General features: G+C 61.7%; 2 protein-coding genes across 10 annotated transcripts in view; one reads left to right on the top strand and one right to left on the bottom strand.

Moving 5' to 3' along the window:
• The first annotated feature begins 31 nt into the window (after positions 1–31).
• Positions 32–4,873, top strand: TNFRSF25 (TNF receptor superfamily member 25). 7 transcript variants are annotated; one of them, XM_038537808.1, is made up of 10 exons: positions 32–496; positions 1,255–1,375; positions 1,551–1,685; positions 2,030–2,197; positions 2,299–2,377; positions 2,997–3,052; positions 3,152–3,259; positions 3,466–3,497; positions 3,953–4,136; positions 4,336–4,873. In XM_038537808.1, the coding sequence occupies exons 1-10, from the start codon at positions 449–451 to the stop codon at positions 4,656–4,658; spliced, it is 1,254 nt and encodes a 417-aa protein (XP_038393736.1). In that variant the 5' UTR covers positions 32–448; the 3' UTR covers positions 4,659–4,873. The 7 variants fall into 7 exon arrangements, 6 of the variants coding, with proteins under 6 accessions (XP_038393736.1, XP_038393735.1, XP_038393733.1 ...); XM_038537807.1 differs by having other exon boundaries at positions 3,463–3,497; XM_038537805.1 differs by having other exon boundaries at positions 2,997–3,259.
• Positions 4,874–5,084: 211 nt separating this feature from the next.
• Positions 5,085–13,663, bottom strand: part of ESPN (espin) — a 30,644-nt gene continuing 22,065 nt past the window's right edge. Inside the window, exons 10-15 of one of the 3 annotated variants that reach the window (XM_038537802.1) lie at positions 13,408–13,434; positions 12,162–12,307; positions 11,815–12,078; positions 7,242–7,321; positions 7,132–7,143; positions 5,795–5,942 (exon numbers count right to left, since the gene is read on the bottom strand). In XM_038537802.1, coding sequence (XP_038393730.1) covers positions 5,795–5,942; positions 7,132–7,143; positions 7,242–7,321; positions 11,815–12,078; positions 12,162–12,307; positions 13,408–13,434 — 677 coding nt within the window. Of the gene's footprint in view, positions 5,943–7,131; positions 7,144–7,241; positions 7,322–11,814; positions 12,079–12,161; positions 12,308–13,407; positions 13,435–13,663 lie in introns of all 3 variants that reach the window. The other 2 variants (XM_038537801.1, XM_038537803.1) reach the window with 2 other exon arrangements.

Genomic DNA, 13,663 nt, shown 5'->3' with positions numbered 1-13,663 from the left:
CTATGGTAAGGCACCACTGGAGGAGACTGCGGTAGAGCAGTAGTGAATTAACAGGGCAGAGGTGACCAGACAAGCACCCCAAGATCAACCCCATCCCCTGCCCCAGCTACGAGGTGGACCCTAGAGCCCCACCACCACCACCGTGAAGTGCTCCCTGCCACGAGGTGCCTCAGAGGGCCCTGCCCTGGGCAGTCCCTGTAAGCTTATGCCAAGGTGGGCAATGTGTCTCAAGGCTCTACTGAGAATGCCCCCTAGGACTCCCCTCCAGGGGAGAGGCCCCTGTACCCACACCCAGACAGTATCTGGGGAGGCTGGGTCTTCCTCCTGAGTAGTTCTGGCCCAACCCTTCATGGCTGAGGGAGGGCTGTGTGGCCCAAAGGAGGGAAGTCACTTCACCTGGAAGTGGTAGTCTCAGGCTTGAGGCTAGAACCCAGGTGTGGGGACCTGAATGCAGCCCTGTCCTGTGTATACCTTGCTGCCCTTGGGGCCACCTCAGGTGAGCTCAGGTGCACAGGGGCAGGCTGCGTGGGCTGGGGGCTCCGCCCTGACCCCCACCCCCGAGGCAGGCTCCTCTGGGCTGCGTGGGGCAGAGTAGGCAGGCAGAGCGGGCGGAGCGGGGGAAGCCCCCAGGCTGGCTCACGCCATTGTCGGAGGGCCCAGCAAGGCGCCGAGAGCCATGGAGTTGCGGCTGGGGGGCTACACGGCAGCGGTGGCTGCGGTGAGTGGGAGCACAGTAGAGGGGGTTGAACGGCCTGACTTCAGGCCCGGGTTGCCGGCTGTGAATGAAGGGGCCCAACTTCCTTGGGAAGTGTGCCAACACCACCACCACCCTCCCTTTCGACTTAGAGACTCAGCTAGTTAGAGGCTTACCCGGGCGGGGCCCTTCCGCTGAAAGGAAACCTCCGCCCGGAGCCTGGAGGGGTATAGGGGCCCCAAGCAGGGAAAGATCTAGGTCCCCCACCTTAGAAAGAGCCCGAGTGGGGATGGGGCTGCCTGAGCCTGCTCCGATGATCTAGTGGAGGAGGGGAAATGTGCTCAGAGCTGCCGGAGACCTCTGCTCTGCTGCTCCGAGCCTGGTCTGCGCCCGGCGAGGGAAGCTGGCTTTCCCCACATTTCCTGCATCCACGGGCACCTCTTCTCAAGAGCCCGAGAAGTGGGCTGCTCTGTGGGCAAGTGTGGGGCCCCTTGAGGTGGGGGAGACAGGGCAGGGCCTGTGCAGCAGCCCTGCTGGAGTGAGCAGTGCCCTTCCTCCAGGTCCTACTCCTGGCACTGCTGGGCGCCCAGGGCCAGCACAGCACTCCTGCTCCTAGGTGCAACTGTGCCTACAATTTCCAGAAGAGGAACGGTCTGTTCTGTTGCAAAGGCTGTCCAGCAGGTGAGTAGCTGCAGAGGCGGGAGGGGTGAGGGGGGAAGTGAGGGCAGACAGAGGAAGATGGGGGTAAGTTGGGGTCAGAAGACAGGGGAGGCCAGGGTGGGGGCAGTAGGAAGCCAGAGAGAGGAAAGACGTGGGAACCCCCTTTGACTATCTGACTTGGGTCTTGTTTCCACAGGGCACTACCTGAAAGGCCCCTGCCTGAAGCCCTGTGGTCCGGCCATCTGCCTTCCATGCCCCTGGGGTACCTTCCTGGCCAGGGAGAACCACCATGAGACCCGCTGTACCCGCTGCCAGGCCTGTGACGAGGAGGGTGAGAACCCTAGTGCTCAGTGTGGGGCTCGTGAGGACAGGCCATGGCCAGGGTATTTCTGAAGAAGGGGGCAGGTTTGGGCTTAACCTCTGGGTGTGACAATCCCTGTGCCCACCTCTCCCAGGCTCTCCACAGTGATCCTGCCCTATGATGCCTTTGCCTCCTCTCATCCTGATGACCCTCCTATCTCTGTGTGCCTGTGATCTGTGGCCATCTCCATGCTCCTCTCCCTTTGTGGGTGGCCCTATTTCCATTTCCCAGGGGATTTGTGCCCCCCGCCCCCACCGGGGGCCTCTGGCTCTGAAGGCCTCCATTCTCCCCATCTCTCTGAACAATCTTGCCAGTCTCCCAGGTGGCCCTGAAGAACTGCTCGATGGTGGCGGACACCCACTGTGGCTGTGAGCCAGGCTGGTTCCTGGAGTGCTTGGTCAAGCCCTGCAAGGCTGGCTCTCCCTTCCGCTGCCATCCATGCTCAGACTGCAGGGCTCTGCACCGCCACACACGGGTGCCCTGTGAGTACCCCCATTCTGGGCTACCTACCTACTCCGCCCAATACCTTCTCCCTAATTCCCTCTCTCCCTTCCCGACCCACAAATCATTTCCTGGACTGCAGGTTCTGCCAGAGATAGCGACTGTGGGACCTGCCTGCCTGGCTTCTATGAATATGGCAACAGCTGCGTGTCCTGCCCCACGTAACTTCCTGGCTGCCCCAGGACAGGGAGAGGGAGGCTGGGAGCAGAGTGGGAGCTTGGTCCTTGGACGCTAAAGGGAAATCTGCGTTCACCTTAGGACGGATAAATCGGGGGAGTCTCTTCACCTTCTGTCAGACTTTCCTGTAGTAATCTTTCCAGCTGTATGTTAAGGGAGCATAGGATTTGTCAATTGATAGAGTCATGTTGATACACTTTCAAATCTTGGGCTAAGATTCGAGATCTGCCACTTGCTCTCTGGGAGACCCTGGGGAAGTTACTTCACCTCTCTGATCTGTGGCTTCCCCAGGTGAACATGGTGATGTTAGTAGGTTCTTCCCAGAGCTAAGATTAAGGGGTAAAGCACTTTATTGATTCATCTGCTTAGCCAAGTATGTATTAAGCATCTACCATTTTCCAGAGATGTTCTAGGTGCTGGGGATATGACAGGGAATAAAGTAGGGAAATCCCGGTCTACAGGAAGCTCCATAAATAGTGGTTGTGGGAAGTGTGGCTCCCAGAGAAGAGGCCTGGGGAGGGAAGGGCCTCCGGGATGGAGAAGATGGGTAGCCCCCCTTGACGAGTGCTCCCTCACCTCCCACCCCATCCCCTCTCCTTGCAGGAGCACCCTTGGGAGCTGTCCTGAGCCATGTGTGACTATCTGTGGCTGGAGGCAGAGTAGGTGGTGTGCTGGGAATTTAAGCAGGATGGCTGGGATGGGCCAAGGGGAATTTGGGGGTGGGGGTTTACTACTCACCACTCACCAGCTGTTCTCAGTGTTCTGGGTCCAGGTGCTTCTGGCTGGCCTGGTGGTCCCACTCCTGCTTGGTGCTACCCTGACTTACACATACCACCGCTGCCAACCTTGCAAGCCCATGGTTCCTAGTAAGTACAGGCTGCAAACACACATTTTGTAGAGGCACAGGATCAGCTTGGGTAGCTCAGAGCCCACTGACTCCTGATGCAGAGTGGGGAGACTGAGGGAGGGAGTGCTGGGGGCAGGGGTGGTACAGGGGAACACAAGAGGGCATGGGCCGGCACTCTAGGAGTCTTGCCTGGTTGCTGATGAGATGCTCTTTGTCTCTCAGCAGATGAAGCTGGGATGGAGGCCTTGACTCTACAGGTAAGCATATAAGTAATATTCTGGGAAGAGAGGGAGCAAAAGATTGGGCCTTACTATAACTCATCATCCCCAGTGTGTGGCACAGGTGCTGGCAGAGTAGACCTAATGAACATCTGTGAGGTCACTGAGTTATCAGTGATGGAGTACAGCACGCACCTGCCTCTAAGTGGCTTTCAATCTGATGGGGTCCAGACAGGTTCAGTGGGATGAGTGCCACCATGGTCAGGCCTTGGGCAGAGTTGAGGGAGCCCAGAGAAGGGCAGCCAGGGCAGGGTATTCCAGGCAAAGGAAATAGTTCTTCTGAGCCACAGTGAAAGATTATGGCCAACTGCGGGAGGCAGTCTTGGAGAATGTTTGCTGACTGACCCAAGGAATGGCCACTCCTGGCCAGAGACCTCAGAAAAGGGGCCTTACTTAGCAAACTGGGCTGACCTGGGGCTTCTCTCTGCTTCCAGGCCACCCAACTCTCATCCAGGGAGAGCGCGCACACCCTTCTAGTGCCCCTCAGCAGTAGTGAGAAGAAGGTCCGCGCTGTCCAGTTGGTGGGCAACGGCTGGACCCCTGGTTCCCCCCAGAGCCAGGAGGCGCCTTGTCCGGAGGTGACATGGCCCTGGGACCAGATGCACAGCAGAGCTCTTGGTAAGAGACCTCCCTGGCCTGAGACCTGACCCCATTCTCCCGAGCCCGAGATGAGTACTAGCTTCCTGCGCACCAGCTGCCCACTTCCCATCCCTAGTGGAACGGGTGGAGCTCCCTGGCGGGCCCTGCCTGGGGCTCCCGCCGCCCCCAAGGCCGCAGATCGCACTCCCGCCACTGGCGCTCTCTGGCCCGCCCCCAGAGCCGCTGCCGCCGCCTTCGCCAGCGCCCCCTGCAGGCTCCGCGGCCGCCACGCTCCAGCCGGGCCCGCAGCTCTACGACGTGATGGACGCGGTGCCCGCGCGGCGCTGGAAGGAGTTCGTGCGCACGCTGGGGCTGCGCGAGGCGGAAATCGAGGCCGTGGAGGTGGAGGTCGGCCGCTTCCGCGACCAGCAGTACGAGATGCTCAAGCGCTGGCGTCAGCAGCAGCCCGCGGGCTTGGGCGCCGTCTACGCGGCGCTGGAGCGCATGGGGCTGGACGGCTGCGCCGAGGACCTGCGCAGCCGCCTGCAGCGCGGCCCGTGACTCGGGGGCCCCTGCGGAAGCCCTAAGTACGGTTACTTATGCGTGTAGACATCTTATGTCACTTAATAAGCTCCCGGCGCGGCCCTGCGTAGCAGCGCCCAGCGCCCTCCCCGCCGCGCGACCCCGGGCTTCTGGTCAAGGCCGAGAGGCCGACGGCTCAGCGGTGCCTGGGCCTGACCTCGCTGAGGCCCTCATATTAAATCTGTGAAGGAAAACTACTGCGTGCTGTTTCCGCGGGGCCCGGCCTTGGTTTCCTGGGGGCGTCGGAAGGGGCCGGAAGTCTCGCCGCCCAGGGTCGGGCACCCACGGTGGAGGCCAGTGCGGCGCCTGGCTCCCAGCTGCCCCTCCCGCTCGGCCGTGGCCCAGTTACCCCGATAGCGAGAGGAAGTCGCGGCGACGGCGCGAGAGAGCGGACGTCAGCCCCGGTGGCTGAGAGAGCTTTAATGGGGGTGCGGGATGGCGGGGACCAGGAGGGGGGAAGCAGGTGGAGACGCGGTGCAGGGCCCCCCGCCCCCGCCTCCCCGCGGGCGCTGCGGAAGGGGCCGGGGTGGGGGGGCAGAGGATGGGCCCCGGAGCGGCAGCCCCGTCCCGCCGGGCAGGTTGCTGTTTTCATCGCTTCTGGTAAACAAATGACTGAGAGGAAGCCCTCGGCGGGGATGGGAAATGTGGCCCGGGCGGGCCGGGCGCAGATCTGGGTCAGGACGGGAGGAAAACCCCTTCCCCGAGCGCGGGGCCTGCCTCCGCCCAGGATGCGCCAGCCACGCGGGTTCCGGGGTGCGGGGGAGGGGGCTGCGGCCCGGCGCACGCCCCGCGGGGAGACCAGGTCGCCACCCACGGGGCCGGGAGAGCTCTGCGAGGCGTTCAACGAACATGCAAATATAAGTAAATCAACATGCAAATCAGCAGCATCTTTTTGCGTCAGCAGCTGGCTTGGGCACTTTTTCTGGGCCCCAGCGGCGGTGGCGGCGGGCGAGCTCCAGCGTCGCCCCGGGCTGGGGGTGCGGGGGCCGGAGCGGGGTCAGGGAGAGGTTCCAGCGCGGGAGGGGAAGGCAGCGCGGCTCCCAGCCCTTCCGCCCCGAGGCCAGGGCGAGGCTGGGGCCCCTCGAGCTCACGGGGCTGCGAGAGGAGGGCTGCATCTAGTACTTAGCGATGTCCCCCTTCTTCAGGATGATCTGTCTCTGCCAGGGCGCCAGCTTGGTCTCGTCGTAGCCCAGCGTCCGCAACTTCTCCGACTGCTCTTTCTCCCTCTGCAGCTCCTCCTGCTTCTGTCGCTCCTCCTCTTTCCTAGGCATAATGTAGGGGCAGAAACCCCCCCGCAACTGTGAGGGGGGTGGGCCAGGCACCCTGGGGGGGTCACGGGTGGGGGCAGGAGCTGGGTTGCCGAGGACAGAGGGACTAACTCGTGGTGGCCAGGGCAAGGGGTTCTGGGGGGCAGAAGGGCTGGGGGACCGGGGACTGGGGTCTGGTCAGGAAGCATAAGGGCAGGGCTGATGGGCACAGAAGGTCTTGGTTGAGGAGCTGGGTGAGTGAGAGGCTGTGGATGAGTTATTGCAGGCGGGGCTTTTACTGGAAATAGTAGTGCTGGGTCAGGAGGTGTGGCAGAGGGTGAGGAGGGGGTGTCTGGGGACAGGACCTGATATGGGGGGCTGGGGCTGGGCTGCTGGAGAACAGAGGGACCACAGTACTGAGATGCAGTGGTGGGTAATTCAGAACAGTTATTATAAAATAGGGGCTGGTGCTCCTGGGTGGCTCAGGGTGTGATCCCAGGGGTCCTGGGATCCAGTCCCACATGGGGCTCCCCAAAGGGAGCCTGCTTCTCCCTCTGCCTATGTCTCGGCCTCTCTCTGTGTCTCTCATGAACAAATAAAGTCTTAAAGAAGTAGGGGCTAGATCTGTGCTGCTGACAAGGCAGCCACTAAATACATGTGGCCACTAAGCATCTGAAATGTCAGAATGAGAAGCATTGTAGGTGTAAATAGCACCTGGCATTTCAAAGACTATGTTTATATGTGTGTGTGTGTACATATATATATATATCTATATATTTCATAAATTTTACATTATCTATTGAAGTGATACTTCGATATATTGAGTTAAATAAGATACACATGTTCACCTATATCTTTTTACTTTTTCAAAGTGGCTACAAGAGAATTTAAAATTACATAGTGGCTCGCATTATATTTCTGTCTGCACTGGGCTAGATTCCTGGGGGCAGGAACTATGTTTTGAGGGACAGCGCAAGGTTATTGACACTGAGGTTGGGTTAACCAAAGGTTGTTAGGGCATAAGATATAGACTTTGGGACAGGGGCTTATTGGGGGAGAGAGGTCTGGTGGCATCATTGGAAGCAGAGAGGTTGTGTTACAGACTAGAGTGACAAGGAGATGTGCTCAAGATGGGGCTGGATGAAGAGGCAAAAGACTAAGGAGGTTTGGGGAGGGGTGACAGGTCTGGCCCAGTCCCAACTCACCGCCTCTGCTCCCTAGAAGGAAAAAGAGACAGCATTATTTGGTGCCACCACAGCAGACACAAGATCAAGACATCCTACCAGGCCCTGAAGCTTCTGATTACCCAACTCACCTCTCCTCTTCTAGCTTCTTCCGCAGGAGGTCTCGCCTCCATGCAGGCATGCTGGCCAGCCGGGCTTCCTCCTCTTCCTCCTGAAACACAATTGTTGAGCTTTAGGACCAGCATGGGCTAGGAGGTAGGGGGCCAGAAGGGGCACCCCCAACCCCGGGAGACCTGCAAGAGTCAGGGACAATGGGATACAGATGTTCTTTCACAGGGCAAATCGATAAAGTTGCCTGGCCATGGTCTCCTTAAAGGGCTCTGCCCCCTTGTAACTCCAGCCTCCTGTGTCCTAGAGGGGGCGCCAGAGAGGTCAGACCTAAGGTGTAGGAAAGGACCAGAGAATGAGCTTCTCCACTGGGGCAGGATGACAGATGGCCCCAGGCCCCCAACCCAGACTCTGGGCAGAAACATCCTTGGGCCCCCACAGGCTCAAAGTGGCCTCCACTGGGAAGAATCTTCTGGGCCATGTGTGTCCTGTTCCCAAGTGGAGTAGACACTACCTCTACCACTGTGTGGCTGCATTGACTTGGCAGGAGCAGGGGAGCGGGCATCCAACACAGGCGGCTTACAGCAAAGAGTTTTATTACTTGGATGTTTACAGAGGAGAACACGTCACACAGAACACTACACACGTGGCTCCCTTGACCTCAAAGAAGTAGCTGTGAATTCCAGTGAAAAACCAAGAGAGGAGAGCCACACTGCCCCAAGGGGGACCCATGGTCCCTCACTCAGGGGGCCTGCTTCTTCAACCTGGCTCCAACACAGAGCTAGGCAGGACTGTAGGACCGGGGGGGGGGGGGGGGGGGGGGGGGGGGGGGGGGGGGGGACAGCTGGCTTGCCCTGTGCCCTGCCCTGCCCATTCTGGCCACTGCCCCACATTTGGCCATGGTGGGGTTTCAAAGGCTGTGGCAGCCTGGTCCTCCTGGGCACTCTGGGTTTTCCAAGGCCACCCCGCCGGCTTCTGGGTTCTTCCTGCCGGCTTCTGGCCTCCGGAGGGCATCAGACAGGCATCTGGCCCGGGATTAAGATGCTTGAGTGGAAATTCCGAATTCTCAGATGTCAAAGAGCTCTGCCTCCTTCTCCTTCCAGAAGGAGAAGCTGCGGTCAATATAGCGGCAGATGTCCTCATTGCTGAACTCGCCCATCTCAGACACCAGCTCCAGGGGATCTTCGACAGGGGCTTCAGGACTAGGCGGGTCCCACGTGGGGGGAGGCGCGGCTGGCGGAGGTGGGGTCGGAGACTGCGGCGCAGGAGCTGGGGCCTCGGGCTGCCCCTCGGGCCAGTCCACCGTGTGGGCCGAAGCGACCTTTTCCGCGGGCTCCTTCTCCTCCTCCTCTTCGTTCTCCTCCCCCTTCTCCTCCCCCTTCTCTCGCTCCTCCTCGGCCTCTTCTTCCCGCGCCGGCTCAGCCTCCGGGCTGTCTCCAAAGAACTGGCGCCTGAGGTCCTCAAAGCCGTCGCTCCAGCTGCGCCGGCCAGCCTCCACCTCCTCGAGCACGACGCGGTGGAAGCGGCGGATGAGCTCCCACGGGTGGCTGCCCAGCCGGTCGAACATCTCGTAGCACAGCAGGTGGCGGAACTTGCGCTCCTCTCGGCTCAGGCCCATCTCGAGCAGCTGGAAGTAGCCAAGCATGAAGAGGTCGAGCGTGAGGCTGTCGTAGCGTGGGGGCGCGCCGCCGTCGAGGGGCGGCAGGAAGTGCTCAGGCCAGTACAGGCCGTGCGCCAGACCCGAGCCGCACGGGGGGCGCGCGGGCACCTGCCGCAGCAGGCTCCGCCAGTGGCCCAGCAGCTTGCCCACCACCTGCCGCTGCTTCAGCAGGCGCAGCAGCCGCCCGTCGGCGCCGTCGCCTGCCGGCGGCCCGGGTGCCTCAGCGGCCTCGGGGACGGAGCCCGCGCCGGCGGCCACCACGCGGGGCAGCAGTCTGCGTAGGCGCGCCTGGGCATGGCGCCCGGGGCCGCGGAAGGTCCACTTGCGCCAGTGCTCCAGGAAGAGGTAGACGATGCGCTCCTTGCGCATATCTATGTAGTCCTGGACGCCGCGCAGCTCGGTGGAGAGCGGCGGCCGGCGCGCCAGCTGCTCCGGCTCAGGCGGCGCCGCCTGGTGGCCGGGCGCGTCGGGCGGGCCCGGGGCGCTAAGGGAGTCCCCCGCGGCCGGCAAGCCGTTGGCGGCGGGGGCGCTCGCTTCCCCCGCGCCGGCCGCCACGTAGTCCTCCTCTAGGATGGGTTCTCGGCCGGAGGCGCCGGCAGGAAGCGAGAGCTTGTGGCGCGAGCCGCGCGCGGGCGCGGAGCCCTGGGCGCGCAGCTCGTAGACGGCGCGGAGGTGCTGCACCGAGACGCCGCACTCGAGGATCTCGCGCGCCACGGCCTCGCGGCACCAGCTGAGCGAGTGCGAGCGGCCCAGGCAGAGCGGGCCCGGCCGCCAGGGCGCGTCGGGCAGCGGTGCCAGCGGCTGGCCCGTGTCGGCGGCCAGCAGCTCGGCCAGGTGCGCGGGCCGGCCGCCCAGTGCGGCCAGCAGCGTGGCCATGCTCTTGAGCAGCGTGGAGATCTTGCTGCACCAGGCAGGCAGGCTGACGGCGCGGCCGTGCATGCGGCGCGGATCGACGGTGAAGCGCGGCGCCGAAAGGGCGGCCGAGATCGGCAGCAGCTGCTCCAACTCCAGCTCCAGCTGCTCCAGGCGCGCCTCCAGCTTCTGCGCCTTGTGCAACACCTGCAGGTTCTCGATTTGCTGCTCGATGCGGAGGATGTCGGCTTCGGTCATGAGCTCGCCGAAGGGCCCGAGGATGGCGTTGTGCGCGCTGGAGTACCTCCAGCCCTCGCGGGGGTAGCAGCACGAGCTGGCGGCCGTCAGCTAAGGCGGGGAAGACAAGAGAGGGGAGGGAGGCGCGTCTCCCTCTGGCCCGGTTCCCGCAGCGGCCGCCGGGGGCGCCATTTGCATGTCCCGGGTGGTGTAATGGCTCCGCGGGACTGTGTTGGCGGGGATGGGCCGAGCTTGGCCGGCAGGTGGTTACACTGGGGCGAGGCTTCAGCCCAGGCCGCTACTCCGGGCGCTGGCCAGTGTCCTCTGGTTGCTGGCGGGGTCGTTGGGCGCCGTTGCAGAGACAGGGCGGGCAGACGGAGTCTCCACACCTGGCCAGGTTGCTCATTACACCACCGAAGGAACATGCAAAAGGCGTTGAGGCTGCGATGCAAGGCTGCCCCTTCCCCACCCTATCTCAGGTCCGCATCACCTGCAAGCCACCACCGCCCCCCCCCCCGCCGCCCCCGCCATGGATGACCCCTTCTCAAGCGCCGCCTGCAGCCCCAACTCCCCCTGCGCACGCTAGCAGTGCTCTAACGCCAAAAGAGCTGTCAGGCAGTCCCGTACCAGGAATAATAATCAATTTATGGAGCTAGCTGTGCCAGGAATTTCCGAGTTTCATTCATTCCTCACTTGAGTGTGGGGCTTCTCCAGCTGGGAGTTGGGGGGCTGTCCTCATCCTCACCGGCCTGTCAGTGCATCTACAATGCTTTCTCATAGGCAAATAGGATAAGGCCACTTCCTCCACTTACACCCTCTCCCAGGCTCCCAACTGCTGCAGGAGAAATTTGTTTTCTTCAAAGCCAGACCTTATGATCTGATGCCACTGACCTCTCTCCAGTTCCACCCCTCTCCTACGGTCAAGGAGCCTCCTTGCTCTTTGCCCTACTCGGTTCCCAGGCCACCTCTTGCTCATCTCCCAAGTCTACCTTGGACATCACTTCCTCCTTCCCTAACACTGCCCTCAGCCCAAAGAGGATGGTGGGTTTAAGGCTGCCCCAGACCTCTGCATGCCCTATCACAGTGCCACCTGTCCTGTGACAGCCCAGGTACTGGCCTCCAAAACTCAGGCTCTCACATTATCTTGTTCTGTATCTTTGGGGGCAGTTATCACCCTACTGAGGTGCTGTGTTTGCTTGTTGGCGGACCCCAAGCCGCCCCCTCCCCACGCGGCCACCTTGAAAAGGCCCTGACACATTCATTATGAATCCCCAGAGGCTACAACAGTGTATGTCACATACATAGCACCCAAGAAACATGTGTTGAGTGGATCAATGGCAAACGCCCTGCCAGCCAGTAATGAGCAATCATCTGACAGATAAGAAAACTGAGGCTGGCTGAGTCTCGGTATCAGTGGCTGGAAAGTGGCCATGCAGGGGCAGGGCCCAGGCTAGTCTGTTCGCAACCAAAAGCCTGTCACCTACTGCGTGTGGTCCCTGGACCAGCACAGTCAGGAGCTTCCTAGAAGCATGGGATCTCGGTCCCACCCAGGGCTCCTGAATCAGAATAGGCATTTTTACAAGATCTCAAGCAACCTGAGCTGCCTTAGAGTTGGATGAACTTTGCCATCTTACTAAAGGACATGCTACTGGAGGTGGGGGTTGGGGTGGAGACTGGGAACATTCCCAGTGGACAGGCAGATCGTCCAGTCCTGCTATCTGCCCCCACCCCAAGGTTACGGGAGCTGGCTGCAGTGGAAGGGACCAGCAGGCTGGGGTAAGGTGGGGGATGGGCCAAGGGCCCCACCGCAGACCTGTGGGCCGTCTGGGAAGCCCCACCCCACCCACCTTCCGCCTCTGTTCTTCCTCCTCCTGCATCTTCAGCTGCAGTTTCCGCACCATCACCTGGCGCTTCCACTCAGGGATGGGCCGGCCCTGCTCGTCGTGTGTGGGGATGAGCGCCTCCACATCCAGCTGAACACCAGGCGCCGGGGTGGCAGGCGGTGCCGGCGCCACGCTGCCATTGAGCAGTGGCTGGGGCCCTGCAGCCGGTGGGGTGGGGCTGCGGGCCCGTGAAGGCGCAGGCGATGCCTGGGGCAGCGGCAAGTCTGGCTGCAGGGAGAAGTGGTGACACTGAGTGCCTGGTGAGCAGGGGTGAGAGGAGCTGGGGCAGGAGTGCCCGGCCCACTGCCTACCTGGGAGATGGGCTGCCCGCTGCCCGAGAACACTGTCGTCAGCCCTTTGCTCTGCGGTGTCGGCTTCAGACTCTTGCCAGCCTTGATCTCAGCCAGTAGCTCGGAGTTGTCACCCGTCGGGGACATCATGTTGAAAGACTTGGTGCCTGCACAGAGGCAGGAGAGGAGGTGCTGGCCGCTGGTGGCCCGCCGACCCGCACCTGCCCCTCTGCTGTCCCCTCCCCAAGTCAGGAGGTGCCCAGGCCCTAGATGGCAGCTCTCCAGATCCCAGGCTCCCTGGGCGGCTCTCAGGGGCGCCAAGGGGGCATCCCCGCTCACGGGGCCCCACCATCTTCCCAGCCCTACTCACGGGACATGGGGGCCCCTCCTGGAGGCCTCTGGGAGTACATGCTGGCTCCTGGCCCTGCGCTGGGTACTCCAGAGAATGTCTCCACCCAGTACACTGACTGACCAGCTCTAAGACACTACCTGGGGGCCAGCCACCTGACCTTTGTCCTGGGTTCCCTGGCTCGGCCCTGCCGGGGTGGAGTCTCCCTCCAGCCCTCTCTGCATCAGCAAAGCTCAGTGACCCTTGGACTGAGTCACCTGGGGCCTCCATGGCTATATGGACTCAGAACCCTGGATGCCAGAGCCCAGCCGGTCTCCTCCCCGCCCCCCATACACACAGACAGACACACGCGCAGACACACTGGTTGCAAGCCCGTAGCACACTTATGGCAAAGCGCTGCTCAGCTCTGGGGGACCTAGAAAAGCGGAGCCCTTACTAAGGATATGGGGTGAAGGCACCCAGGAAGAAGGGCCAGGTGAAAAACATGCAAATATCCAGTGCTTGGAGTTTGCATTTTCTGACAAGGCTGGCAGAGGTGACTGGGGTCTGGGAAGGGCTGTCTTTAGAGACTGAGGAGGGGGTGAGGGCTGGGTGAGGGCAACAAAACAGGCCGATGGCTTTTAGGTTCCCCGGCACTGGGGATCCTAGAGCAATAAGCAGGAAGGGTAAAAAGAAAAGGTGCCAGGCAGGCACTGGCAACAGGTCCATTTTTTTAGGCAAAACCGACAGCCATGGGCAGAATTTGTGGGTGTGCATGCGGGTGTGGTGGAGGGAGGCAGGTAGCTGTAGTGTGGAGGACCCTGGCCTTCTGGCCCTTGGCCCTGCCCTTTATAAAGGGTCTTTGGGCTTTGACTTCCCCGAGCGTGCCTTGGTCCCCGCCCCGCACCTCAGCCAGGAGCCACGCACGCAGCTACTCACTCTTCCTGTGCCTCAGGACTCTCACTTCTAGGGACCGAGAGGAGAGAAGTGACAGCGAAGTTAGGAGAGGTAGGGGGCTTGGGTGAGGCTAGGACAGCGGGGGACAGCAAGAAGAGGGCGGGCAAGAGGAGGGGGAGATGCGCAGAGGAGGGGAGAGAGGAGAGGACAAATTTTCCAGCTCATGTGACCCTGGCTCAGGCTGCTCTGGGGCTCTGCAAGGGTGGTCCGCCCAGTTCCAGCGCTTACTGGTCCCTGA

This window comes from Canis lupus, chromosome 5 (genome assembly GCF_011100685.1).
Source record: "Canis lupus familiaris isolate Mischka breed German Shepherd chromosome 5, alternate assembly UU_Cfam_GSD_1.0, whole genome shotgun sequence".
Classification (NCBI taxonomy): domain Eukaryota; kingdom Metazoa; phylum Chordata; class Mammalia; order Carnivora; family Canidae; genus Canis; species Canis lupus.
Note: the sequence above shows the minus strand (reverse complement) of the source record. Positions and strands in the feature narration are given on the sequence as shown.